This window comes from Salvelinus alpinus, chromosome 26, assembly GCF_045679555.1.
Source record: "Salvelinus alpinus chromosome 26, SLU_Salpinus.1, whole genome shotgun sequence".
In the NCBI taxonomy this organism is placed as follows: Eukaryota; Metazoa; Chordata; class Actinopteri; order Salmoniformes; family Salmonidae; genus Salvelinus; species Salvelinus alpinus.
The window spans coordinates 20,097,436-20,111,377 of NC_092111.1; the positions used below are offsets into that span (position 1 = coordinate 20,097,436).

Consider the following 13,942-nt stretch of genomic DNA (forward strand, 5'->3'; position numbering starts at 1 on the left):
GTGTTGGTCAGGACGTGAGCTGAGTGGGCATTTCTATGTTGTGTGTCTAGTTTTCCTGTTTCTGTGTTTGGCCTGATATGGTTCCCAATCAGAAGCAGGTGTTAGTCGTTTGTCTCTGATTGGGAGCCATATTTAGGTAGCCTGTTTTGTGTTGGGTTTTGTGGGTGGTTGTCTTCTGTCTTTGTGTCTATGCACCAGATAGGACTGTTTCGGTTTTTTCACATTTATTGTTTTGTATTTTGTAGTGTTCACGTTTATCGTCTTTAATTAAACATGATGAACACTAACCACACTGCGCTTTGGTCCTCTCCTTCGTCCACAGAAGAAAGCCGTTACAGTTACAAGTGATGACCGTTTTGTGTCTAGAGTTTTGAAAAATGACCACAAGGTTCTGAAATTAGTGCCAAAGTGATTGTTAAAAACTGTAAGATGCATATTTTGTTCCTGTGTAAAAAAACGCAGAATTCCCTAAGTTTAACTTGCCATATACTAGTCTGTGGAGCGAAAGCTGGACTTAGTCTTTTTTTTTGTTGATTTTTAGAAAAACATCCAAAATGACCAGTGTGCCTTGAATTCTGAATAAATCACAGACAGTGATCACCAGCAAAGCACCCCAACACCATCACACTTCCTCCTCCATGCTTCATGTGGGAACCACACATGCAGAGATCATCCATTCACCTACTCTGCGTCTCACAAAGACGTGGCGGTTGGAACCATCAGAGCAAAGGACAGATTTCCACCGGTCTAATGTTCATTGCTCATGTTTCTTGGATCAAGCAAGTCTCTTCTTAATATTTCTGTCCTTTAGTAGTGGTTTCTTTGCAGAAATTGGACCATGAAGGCCTGATTCACGCAGTCTCCTTGAGGTGTGTCTTACTTGAACTCTGTGAAGCCAATATTTGGGCTGCAATTTCTGAGGCTGGTAACTAATGAACTTATCCTCTGCAGCAGAGGTAACTTTGGGTCTTCTTTGTGGCGGTCCTCATGAGAACCAGTTTCATCATAGCACCCAAGCTAATTTGCTAGCTACTTCCAGACATCTAAGTGAGAGAGAGAACAGCTCACAGAACATTACCCTAGCAGAGCTGCTTAGGCTATTATGTTATCCAGGGTGTTGGTGACTGCAACTGTGCTGTCAGATTGTCCATTTGTAAATTCAGAGCGTTTCGTGTTCAGAGCGCACAGAGGACGCGCTGGCCGATGAGTTTACTGACGTTTACTGGCACCGGCCATATTCAACGGGTGTAGAGCGTTTGTAAATTCATCAGTTATTCTGCGCTCTCTGGCACATTCAGACGAGAGTGCTCTGAAATCGGAGTAGATGGCCAGACTGAATTTACGAACTCACCCGAAATGGTTACTTGCATAGTGGAGACTTTGTTAAGACATGTAGCTAGCTAGCTAGGTAAACAATGAACCATGAATACAACACATGACGTTACTACCCTGCATGAATCTGCAGGTAGCTAACCAATCAGGATCAATGTTAGCTAGCTAACATTAGGCTATAGCTAGCCAAGTAAATGTCTCTTTCTGTCAAAATTTGAAATATGTCATATCTGATAATGTAGCTAGCCAGACTATCTTGCCCATGTACATCATTCTTGGTTGGACGTGTCTCCTGTCGGATGCCATGGTTGCCCTTAGTGTGAAGATGTAATCCGATACCACTGATTTCAAAACTCAGTCCTCCAGAAAGTGGAGAGCAACACTTATGCAGTTTTAATACACAATAAAAAAAAAATTAAAGCTGCGTTAGACAGGATGATCTAGACATACTGACCAGCTCAAATAGACAGAAGCATGCTACAGTATATGGCAGACCAATCCAAACTCATCTCTCGACATGTCCAGCCCACTCATTATTTCAGCCAATCATGGCTCCCGGGAAGGTTGATCGCTTTTTCTTTGGCTAAACCAACTAGGCTCGTAATTTAACAATGTTATTCATATTTACAGATGGCATACACGTTTGTATGTTCGAGAAGGCATTTCTGCCCAAAAACGCATTTAGATTATTTTTTAAAGTTTACGTTCTCACGGTTAGCCTGTGAAGTAGTGACCGTGACATATGCCTAGTTTCCAAAAACGGGTCACAACTGATTGGCTCAAATTCAATATGGAAAGAAATTCCACAAATTTTAACGAGGCACACCTCTTAATTGAAATGCATTCCAGGTGACTACCTCATGAAGCTGGTTGAGAGAATGCCAAGAGTGTGCAAGGCTGTCATCAAGGCAAAGTGTGGCTACTTTGAAGAATCTCATATATAAAATATATTTAGATTTGTTTAACACTTTTTTGGTTACTACATGATTCCGTATGTGTTATTTCATAGTTTGATGTCTTCACTATTATTCTAAAATGTAGAAAATAGTAAAAATAAAGAAATCCCTGGAATGAGTAGGTGTGTCCAAACTTTTGACTGGTACTGTATGTAAAACTTTATGAGCTGTATTGCCTGTCTTTACAATTCATTTATTTTCGTTTGCACTCGTTAGCATATTTAGCTAACATCCTCCATGGAAATTTGCTATTACCTGTGCTCATTTTGTTAGCATTCTGGTAATCAACACCCAATGCGCTTTTTTTTGTTGCACCCCCTTGTGTACTAAACCGGTAATACCATAAATCCCGGGGTGAGAGAAGGACGGTATGACGATATGAAAATCTGGAATCCCCTAGCTCCATCTGGTGCCACTCACCCTAACCCTCACCTGGTTATAGAGCCATATTACTGTCAATGTAGCATTAGCACAGCATTGTCTCTCCCCTGGTATTTGCTGGGCCTGGAAGGTGCTAACGGCGTAGCATTAGAAATATAATTACTATACTGTATGTGTTAACACAGCAGATGTATTGTTAGCGCTCACCTGGTATTCGCTGGGCCAGAATGTGCTGACGGCTAGCTCCACCTGGTGCCACTGGCGTCCATGTGACCCGGAGACGTTCCACACGGCACTGCCCCACAGCCCCCCGTTGACCCGGATGTAGAGCTGCAGGTCCCCGGGGGAGTGGCCGTCGCGGCTGTACAGGAAGTAGCTGAACTGGATGCAGTGCGTGTCGTTCTCACTCAGCGAATGGAGGAGGAGGTGGGCCCGCTGCCCCGCGGCATGCTGGGACGAGTTCACCATCATGAACGAGCCTAGGGGAGAGGAGGGAGAGGAGGGAGGAGACCGGGTCAGATGATTATAACACAATTCCTGTCAACAGAGACGTGACTTTAGGGAAATCTCCTTCATGATTTGAGCAATAGTCTGAGTTGAGGTAAAGCCTGAGCATACATACCAAGTTAGGATTCAACCCTCTACCTTTCTCTGCTCTACCTCCGTCTCTACCACAGGCGGCCGGTAGCACCTTAATTGGAGAGTACGGGCTCATAATAATGGATGGAACGGAATAAATGTAATGGTATTGAATACATCAAACACATCCTTTGAAACCATTCCAGACATTCTTGTGAGCAGTCCTCCCCCAGCAGCCTGCTCTAGTCCCTACCTCTCTTTACTTCTCTCTTCCTCTCTCTCTGGCCCTCTAAGGCTTCTTTGTCTGCCATAAGGCCTCAGATGTCCCCTGTTCAAAGCTATGTGTGGTGGACAGACAGCGGGGCTGTAGCCTGTTGCCTGGCCATCACACGGGTGTCAAACAGACAACCTGACAAACAAAGACAGATATTTGCCTTTACAGCTGTCCACACACCGCAATGGAGGAGAGAGAGTGAGAGAGAGATATCAACAGAAAGAGAATGACTAAGAGAAAAAGCGAACGAGTGATAGGGAGATGTCCATGTTGATCACACCAGATTGGGGACAGTGTTCATGAAAGAATCACAACAGAGTATTATTCTAACCCTTCTAAACCTTTCTAATCTTCTAAAAATGATCACTGTGTCACAGTATTGGATCCTGTTCCCGAAGGAATCTTCTAAGTGCTTTAAAGACACGGCTGTAGTGTATTCCCTATGGAAGGGCAGGGCAGGTTGGGTAATGTAGTTGAATGAGTGTGTAATCAGGGACTCAGTGCCGTTTCACTCCAACTACCATTAATCACACTGACACTGTTATTAGGCTGCAATGGCAACCTAGGGAATACTTTGAACACCAGAGAGTATGCACGCAGACACGCACACATGCACACACACACACACACGCACACACACACACACACACACACAAACACAAAGTGCGATGGGCTCAGGTCCAAATCCCGCGGAGTGAGAGCTCCCCTCCCTCCTTGCTCCTCCTCCTTTTCCCTCTCTCCTTCTCCCTCTCTCCTTGGCAGGTAGAGTGATTAAGATACTAGAGCTCCTTGGGGACCTTATCTCTCTGTCCCTGGCCTCAGCCTGGCGATGGCTGCCTTCATAGGGAGGAGGTACAGCATGTGACCTGTCTTTATAGCTTCAACACTGTGACCTCAACATGCCTTTCAGACAGGCTGCCTTTCCTCATTGCATTTCCTCATCACCTTGCTCTCGGGTTGCACAATTCCAGTAACTTTCCCAAAATGAAATAGTTTTCCAGAAATCCTGGTTGAAGGATTCAGGATTTCCTGCTTATTTCCTCCTGATTCTGGGAATCTTCCATCCAGGATTTCTGAAAAACCTGGGAATTTTGCAACCCTACTTGCCCATATCAGTGAAGAAAAACACACCCAATAGAAGGTAACACAGACAAAAGCTGGTGCTGGTTCAAGGAAACCCTGGTCTTGTCAGTTTGCTTTGCTTGCTCATCCAAAGGGGAGGAGTCACAGTCAGAACAAGGAAGAAAAGTAAGAAAGTTCAAGAGTCCTTCGCATCAAAAGTTTTGATTCCCCAAACCAACCATGACCTACATCAGCCAGGTCACAGCACAGGGCTGCTCAGTGTTAAAAAACCTCTTACTGTCTCAAAACCTTGAATCCGCTCTACTGTCCAAAACATCCCTACATCCCTTTCCTCTCTCTTTCCTGATCCGTCTGGACAAAACATCCCTCCGGTCTCTTTTCTCATCCTCTCCTATCCTCTCTTCCCTGACCCCGACCCTGAACCCAGCCTGGACAGAACTGTCAAGCTTTCAGTAAATTCCTACTAGCAGCTTCTCTTTCTCAGGGGAACTCGCAGGCAGCATTCTCAGAAAACATTGATCTTCCCCTTGCTTTCCTTAGAGTCTCACCAACATCCAGAGCTGGACCAGGGCAGGCATTGACTTGGCTTGTACTGGCCCCTGGGCCCTCACTGCCACCATGCCTCTGATGTGTGGAGACTCCTGAAAGCTCGTGGGGCCAGGAGGCTAAATTGCTTTTCTCGCTAGATCAGCACAACACTGAACTACCTCTCCCTTCCCTGTTTGAGATTTGAGACGAGGTAACATGCCTATGTGTGCGAGAGGGAGATCTGCTATGGGGAGGGTATGAGATGAGTGCTATGACCAAAAGTTAGACAACAAAGATATTAGCTGGAATTTAATTGGCCCTGCCATAGCAATGTTAACGCATTGTCTTGTTTACAAACTGCAACACAATCTCATAAAATTATTACTCTGAAAAGAGGAAGATTCTAGTTGTTGAACAGTGGTGGAAGAGAGATTTAGAGAACAATTGAAGATTAAAATATGTCTAACTAATTCTGATAGGCCTTGGAGCCGGTATGGAAATCAAATTATTATTATTTTTTTTTATTTAACCTTTATTTAACCAGGTAGGCAAATTGAGAACACGTTCTCATTTACAATTGCGACCTGGCCAAGATAAAGCAAAGCAGTTCGACACATACAACAACACATAGTTACACATGGAGTAAAACAAACATATAGTCAATAATACAGTGAAAAAAAAAAGAAGTCTATATACAATGTGAGCAAGTGAGGTGAGATAAGGGAGGTGAAGGCAAACAAATATATGTATAAATAAATAAAAATATAAAAGGCCATGGAGGCGAAGTGAGTACAACACAGCAAGTAAAATAAAAACTAAAAAAACACTGGAATGGTTGGTTTGCAGTGGAAGAAAGTGCAAAGTAGAGACAGAAATAATGGGGTGCAAAGGAGCAAAATAAATTAATAAATAAATACAGTAGGTAAAGAGGTAGTTGTTTGGGCTAAATTGTAGATGGGTTATGTACAGGTGCAGTAATCTATGAGCTGCTCTGACAGCCGGTGCTTAAAGCTAGTGAGGGAGATAGGTGTTTCCAGTTTCAGAGATTTTTGTAGTTCGTTCCAGTCATTGGCAGCAGAGAACTGGAAGGAGAGGCGTCCAAAGGAAGAATTGGTTTTGGGGGTGACTAGAGAGATATACCTGCTGGAGCGCGTGCTACAGGTAGGTGCTGCTATGGTGACCAGCGAGCTGAGATAAGGGGGGACTTTACCTAGCAGGGTCTTGTAGATGACCTGGAACCAGTGGGTTTGGCGACGAGTATGAAGCGAGGGCCAGCCAACGAGAGTGTACAGGTCGCAGTGGTGGGTAGTATATGGGGCTTTGGTGACAAAACGGATGGCACTGTGATAGACTGCATCCAATTTATTGAGTAGGGTTTTGGAGGCTATTTTGTAAATGACATCACCGAAGTCGAGGATTGGTAGGATGGTCAGTTTTACAAGGGTATGTTTGGCAGCATGAGTAAAGGATGCTTTGTTGCGGAATAGGAAGCCAATTCTAGATTTGACTTTGGATTGGAGATGTTTGATGTGAGTCTGGAAGGAGAGTTTACAGTCTAACCAGACACCTAGGTATTTGTAGTTGTCCACATATTCTAAGTCAGAGCCGTCCAAAGTAGTGATGTTGGACAGGCGGGCAGGAGCAGGCAGCGATCGGTTGAAGAGCATGCATTTGGTTTTACTTGTATTTAAGAGCAGTTGGAGGCCACGGAAGGAGAGTTGTATGGCATTGAAGCTCGCCTGGAGGGTTGTTAACACAGTGTCAAATTAAGATGCATTCGAGTCTATCTATCTATGCATTACATTATTACACTGACTGAGGCAGCTATACCTCTATCTCACTGTTGAAAGCCACCTAGTGGTGACTTAGGAAAGGGACTACGGCATCCATATTAGGAAATCCATCCGTTATCAGATGAAACTCAACTGACAAATGAGGGACTTCCTAAGATGGAGTCTGTAAGCGACAAACAAACAAATCACGGAATCATATTATTTTTCATCAAGAGCTACTATGATGAACTGTCTGGGACATCTCTTTCAGAGAGTGTTAAAGCTCAAGGTGAGTGTAAAGACATGGGTTCATTTCTGCTAAACATACCAAATGGTCATAATTCACCTGAGCTTGCTTGAGTCAGTTAATTTGATTAATGCCTCAATTAGCACGTCATTGATAACATTTCTATTAAATAAATGCCTTCTGATAACCTTCCGTGTCCATCCTTGAGGAGCAAGACACACATACAGACACATAGAGGCAAGCGCACACACATTGAGAGGCAAACACACACAGAAACATAACTAACTTGGGTTAAAAATATAAATCCATAAAGGCAGATAAGGCTCCATCTATTTCCTCTGGGACCCTGGCTAGCCCTGCCAAGGATGAGGGAATACACACACACACATACAATCACATAACACATACACACACACCCACACACACACACAAGGGAACATACATTAAGAGATTAGCGCACAGCCACGAATCCCTGCACTTCCTATCAGAACGTCAGATATAGCGTAGGATGGGACCCAGAGTCACAAGTGTCACTGCTTTTATCACACACACACCAGGAGGAAGGGGAGGAGGAGGGAGAGGCAGGAAGGGAGAGAAAGGGATATAGAAGGGAGAGAAGGAAAAGAGAGAGAGAGTGATAGAGATGAGGAAGAAAGAGGGGGTGGGAGAGGTAGGAAGGGAAAGAAAGAGATATAGAAGAGAGAGAAGAAAAAGAGAGAGAGAGAAAAGAGAGAAGGAGAAGAGAGAGGGAGGGTAAGGGAGAGAGAGAGATAGAGAAGGAGAAGAGAGAGGGAGGATAAGGGAGAGAGAGAGAGATAGAGAAGGAGAAGAGAGAGGGAGGGTAAGGGAGAGAGAGAGAGATAGAGAAGGAGAAGAGAGAGAGAGGGTAAGGGAGAGAGAGAGAGATAGATAAGGAGAAGAGAGAGGGAGGGTAAGGGAGAGAGAGAGAGATAGAGAAGGAGAAGAGAGAAGGAGGGTAAGGGAGAGAGAGAGAGAGATAGAGAAGGAGAAGAGATAGCGAGGGTAAGGGAGAGAGAGAGAGGAAGCAAGATAGCGAGGGTAAGGGAGAGAGAGAGAGGAAGCGAGATAGCGAGGGCCTCAACGTTTGTTGCCTTTATTTTTATATTTCTCCCTCCACCATTTTTCTGAAGCGTTTCTGCCTTTGCTCCCATCAATAATGTTTTGTATAACTCAGCCATGCATATAAGCCAGAAAATTCCATCGTTCACAGTATTAGTTCAATGACTTCCTGTTATTTTGAATCATCTTGATGTTGGTGTGAGTCCAATTGGCCTTGATTATTGTGTGTGTGTGTGTGTGTGTGTGTGTGTGTGTGTGTGTGTGTGTGTGTGTGTGTGTGTGTGTGCGTGTGCGTGTGCGTGTGCGTGTGCGTGTGCGTGTGCGTGTGCGTGTGCGTATGTAAGTAAGAAGGTCAGCCTGGAATTTTCTGTTTTTGTATTTTTCTGTTTAATTTGTTTGTGTTTTAGTTGTTTTATATTGTAACCTCAGGCTACCCTCACCTCTGATGATCTCTGAAGGGCGGTAGAGGTGGTGATTGGGAACTCGCAGACTTGACTTGCTGTTTGTCTTTGCGCGTGTTGCTGCATTGTGTAATCTGTATCGCTGGTTGGCAGGGTACTGAGGTCGCAGGCCTGTGCTATGTTTGTTGTGTTCACTGAGGTCGAAAGGCACCGATGCAGATTCTGCCATTTACAAAGTGACACAGTGCTTATGCTGTGGAAATGGGAAATGGGCTAACCAACACCAGCTGCTCATGAATGTGACATAGAGAGAGACTCTAGCTACACACACACACACACACACACAACTAACTTCCGTACACAAACAATCAGAGTCCGTCTGGCAGATAACGTGATTCCCAGGGTGAGGGTCGGGATCCAAACAGACGACCGGGACTCGGTTCAAAAACATGCAATCATTACTAAACTTCAAGGTATTGACTTGATATTGATACTATATAACAAATGACACAGCCTCTTCCGCTGGCATAGTAAATATCACAGCTAGTCACTGTAAGCAAGGCTATACTGTAGTTATACCAGCATTGTCAACAAACACACACACTCTGTCTCTTTCTCTCTGTTCTGATAACATTTGGGCTGACACTACTGACTCCCCTCTCTTTCTCAACTCAGCACCAGTGAATGTATTAAGGAATTCTCTCTCTCTCTCTCTCTCTCTCTCTCTCTCTCTCTCTCTCTCTCTCTCTCTCTCTCTCTCTCTCTCTCTCTCTCTCTCTCTCTCTCTCTCTCTCTCTCTCTCTCTCTCTCTCTCTCTCTCTCTCTCTCTCTCTCTCTCTCTCTCTCTCTCTCTCTCTCTCTCTCTCTCTCTCTCTCTCTCTCTCTCTCTCTCTCTCTCTCTCTCTCTCTCTCTCTCTCTCTCTCTCTCTCTCTCTCTCTCTCTCTCTCTCTCTCTCTCTCTCTCTCTCTCTCTCTCGCAGAGCCACCTGTTCTAGCAGCATGTCCCCCCCAGGGTCCCACCATGGAGAGGAAGGGAGCAGTGTGCCCTGTTTGAAAAAAGGAGAGGAGGGGAGGGACACCGAGAGCCAGAAAAGAGAGAAAGAACAGAGAGTTCATTCTCTAAAAGCCTGCAAGGTACTGAGATGAAACAAGTGGTAGATCACACATGTTAGACGAAGGGAATGAGAGAAATAAAGAGAGAGGAGAGAGCTTCTGGGAAGGAGAGGAGTGTTACAGTATGGAGATGCTTTGGCAGACAGGGGGAGGGGTTGGAGAGGGTTTCAGGTCACTGGCTGGGTGGTTGGTGGCTCGGTGGGTGGCTGGCTGGGTTGCTGGCTGGCTGGCTGGCTGGCTAGTAAATCAATATTGATTTCTGCAGAGAGAAGATACCCTGCCTGCCATCCTCAGTCCAATAGACACTACTCATATCCACTCATGCCTGTATGGCTGCTCACTTTGTATTTTTCACCCCCCCAAAAAAACATCTATAAATCACTATGCCCTTTCCTTGATCTCTTGGCTCATAATGGATATGATTGAATACATGGTGACATCCAGAACCAGCTTGTACAATCTGTACTGTAACAAGGATCTGGAAACAGGAGAACGAGACATTCTCTTGAATTAGTGTATTTTTCTAAAACCACAGCGGAGACACAGAAACACCTCAGACATCAGGTCTCTGTGGAGAGGAGACATGGAGGAAGAAAGAAGACACTAACCATGTCCTGTAAGGAGACTGGGTTGGGTGGGAAGAGTGGGAGCTATTACAGGGCTCTGCAACACGTGTTCCCAGGTAGAATAACCTGACGCTGGTTGATAAAAACAGCCCTGAGAGGAGAGAAGAACTGTATGGAACAGCCCCTTTCTCTGTCTGTCCGTCTGTCCCTCTCTGACTATCAGTGGCACTGCAGTGCGGTTGATGCTCAGCCCAGGTATGAGGTCTGCCAGTATGGACCAGGGCCCAGTGCTTCCCCTACTTCCCATCCTCCCCCCACATCCAGTCGGTGCGATAAGACAGTATCAGTTAGCCCTGCTGAGTGCCCGCATGTATGTGCATCTGGAGTAGAGCAGGGAGTTGCAGAGAGAGAGGAAGCGAGAGCAGAGAGAGAGAGAGAGAGAGAGCAGAGAGAGAGAGGGAGAGAGAGCAGAGAGAGAGTGAAGATAGAGAAGAGAGAGAGAGAGCAGAGATAGCAGAGAGAGAGAGGGAGGGCAGAGAGCAGAGAGAGAGAGGGAGAGCAGAGAGAGCAGAGAGAGAGCAGAGAGAGCAGAGAGAGCAGAGAGAGAGAGAGAGAGAGAGAGAGAGAGAGAGAGAGAGAGAGAGAGAGAGAGGGAGGGCAGAGAGAGAGAGGGAGAGCAGAGAGCAGAGAGAGAGAGAGAGAGCAGAGAGAGCAGAGAGAGCAGAGAGAGAGAGAGAGAGAGAGAGAGAGAGAGAGCAGAGAGAGAGAGAGAGAGAGAGAGATAGAGAGAGATAGAGAGAGCAAAGAGCTGAGTTGCATGCAGGCCCCACATAGATCTGAAAGAATTAGATAGGTATACGCAATATCACAGTAGCTCTCTACTTGGATGAGCCAGATAGGATTTTCGCTATATTATGTATCCAGTCCCATGTGCCTAAGGGGTACGGATAGAGGTTAATTCTAGAAAGAGATAAAGGGTATATCCTACACCCCTCTTCACCCAAATAAGTATAACATCTGCTTGACCCCAAGCAGACACCATGGAGGGGTCTTATGAGTGTGAGAGAGGAGGGTAGCGAGACTGAATAGGGGCTAGGCTTAGGGGTCAAGTAATCTGAACCCGAGTGCATCAACTTGACATTATACCATAGTAAGTGTCAATCTGTGGCCTACATCTTCACCACAATAATATTAATCAGATCCAAACCAGTAACTTGTCTTGAATATATCTAGCAACAAGTAATAACTGTTGGGTTAGTTGCATGTTTTGGACTTTAGGGGGCACACTCTACTTGCCCTATAGACCTTAGCGTTCTCTTCTCTAAAGGAGGATATGCCAACGCTACAATTCCCTGCGTCTCTCTTTAATCCTGTGCCAGAACACACGGCACGCTTTAAAACATAAGGTGGTTTACATTTGAAATCTATCACTGAATCAATGGGGTGAATTTGGGGCACCAGTCAAATCTCATTGAATCAAATCAAATGATTTCAATCCCGTTGAGAGAGCAGAGAGAGCAGCTCAACGGCCCAGAAAGACACAAAAGGCTGAATGTGCACTTTTATCGCAAACAGAAAGCATCCAATGAACTTTTCAAAACGTCCTAGCTCAGATCTGATTGGTTTCCTCAGACACAAAGCCACACTTTCAGCCAATGGGCTTGGCCGGTGTGGTTCAAAAAATGCCAAACAAAACAGGCATTACTTCAAGTTTGTTTGTCCCCCTCAGTCTTTCAGAGGCACAAGCACTGCTTACTTATTCATTAGCCATCACTCTACCAAACACACACACACACACACACACACACACACACACACACACACACACACACACACACACACACACACACACACACACACACACACACACACACACACACACACACACACACACACACAGAAAACCCATCACTCAGGCAGATACAACTGAGAGACGTGTGTAATCCAGAATCTTAATTCACATCCGGCATAGCCGCAGTTTAATGGGAATGGCTTCTAGCAAATAAAGCTGTTGGAAACTGAAATCAATAGTCATAAATCAGCATAATAAGCATCTCCGGCTGAGGAGGAGAAAACACACGCTGTTCTATCAGTTCATCAAATGTTTGCGAGCGTCTCACACACACACACACACATGGAAAACACCCTGTTCTCTAGTCATCAGGTGTTTACGAGTGTATCTCCTTAATCCTCGCCACATCCACTATGGACAGCTGCCTACAAATCATCAGTGATGCGGATGAACCAATGAAAGCCCAAGGAGGAAAGATAGACTTGAGGAGGCCCATTAATAGAACTGGCCAGTGCCTCAGGCTGGTGCCCACAGACATTCAGCATCGCTAAGTCATTAAAAACAAACAGTTTGCTTACTTTGTGAGAAGCTAGAGGGGACAATATTAGTGCAGAAATATGTCAATTATCCTCTTTATATTCTGTGCAAAATGGAGGATATTGCAGTGTAACAGAATATGCAATACAAAGTAACTGTTGAATTTACAGTGTTTTCTACATAATCAAACACCATATCTGACGTGTAAAGAAAATAGTCTGCTTGTTAAATTGTTCATTTGTATTTGTATAAGTATTATGGATCCCCATAATGCCAAGGCAGCAGCTACTCTTCCCGGGATCCAGCTACATTAAGGCACTTATACAATTTTAAAAACATTACAATACATAACAGATTTCACAACACATTAAGTTGGCTCCCGAGTGGCGCAGCGGTCTAAGTGCAAGAGGCATATCAGTGCAGGAGGCGTCACTACAGTCCCTGGTTCGATTTCAGGATGTATCACATCCGGCTGTGATTGGGAGTCACATAGGGCGGCGCACAATTGGACCAGCGTCGTCCGGGTTTGGCCGGTGTAGGCCGTCATTGTAAATAAGAATTTGTTCTGACTTGCCTAGTTAAATAAAGGTTAAATAAAACAATAAAACAAATGTAAAAGTGTGTGTCCTCAGGCCCCTACTCTACTACCACATATCTATAACACAAAATCCATGTGTACGTGTGTGTATAGTGCATATATTATCGTGTCTGTGCCTATGTTTGTGTTGCTATGCATGAATTACTTGATGTGGAATAGAGTTCCATGTAGTCATGGCTCTATGTAGTACTGTGCACCTCCCATAGTCTGGACTTGCGGACTTTGAAGAGAAGATGTCTTGTATAGAACATTGGTTTCAGTCTATCAGAGAGTCAGAGCTGATTCAGTCTAACTGCTGCTGAACAACAAGCAGCAGGGGTATGTGGTACCATACACTACTAAATCACAAATGGCACCATATTCCCTATTTAGTGCAGTATTTTTAACCAGGGCTCATAGAGTTCTGGTCAAAAGTGGTGCGCTTTGTAAGGAATGGGGTGCCGTTTGGGACGCAGCCTAGGTAATTCCTGACGTCTGCCATCCTTGTTTACCCGTTCCCTTGGCCCCCTAGCATGGTCCAGAAATGTCATGCAGACAACAAGACAACAATAGCAGTGACAGTGGCTGTGACCTATAATAACAGCCTGGACAGGGCTGTGTGTGGATAGTAGGGGGGGTTAGGGGGGAACTTGTTTGCCTGCTGTTGCTGGTCTGTGGAGACGCTGGAGGGGCTGAAGCACTGGTAGGCCCAGCCTCCTCCTCC

General features: G+C 45.1%; 1 protein-coding gene across 9 annotated transcripts in view; it reads right to left on the bottom strand.

Annotated features, from left to right (window-relative positions):
* Window positions 1-13,942, bottom strand: part of LOC139554899 (receptor-type tyrosine-protein phosphatase U-like) — a 297,039-nt gene that overhangs the window by 116,429 nt on the left and 166,668 nt on the right. For all 9 annotated transcript variants that reach the window (XM_071368151.1, XM_071368154.1, XM_071368152.1 and 6 more), the window contains exon 3: window positions 2,877-3,148. In XM_071368151.1, coding sequence (XP_071224252.1) covers window positions 2,877-3,148 — 272 coding nt within the window. The remainder of the gene's footprint in view (window positions 1-2,876; window positions 3,149-13,942) is intronic.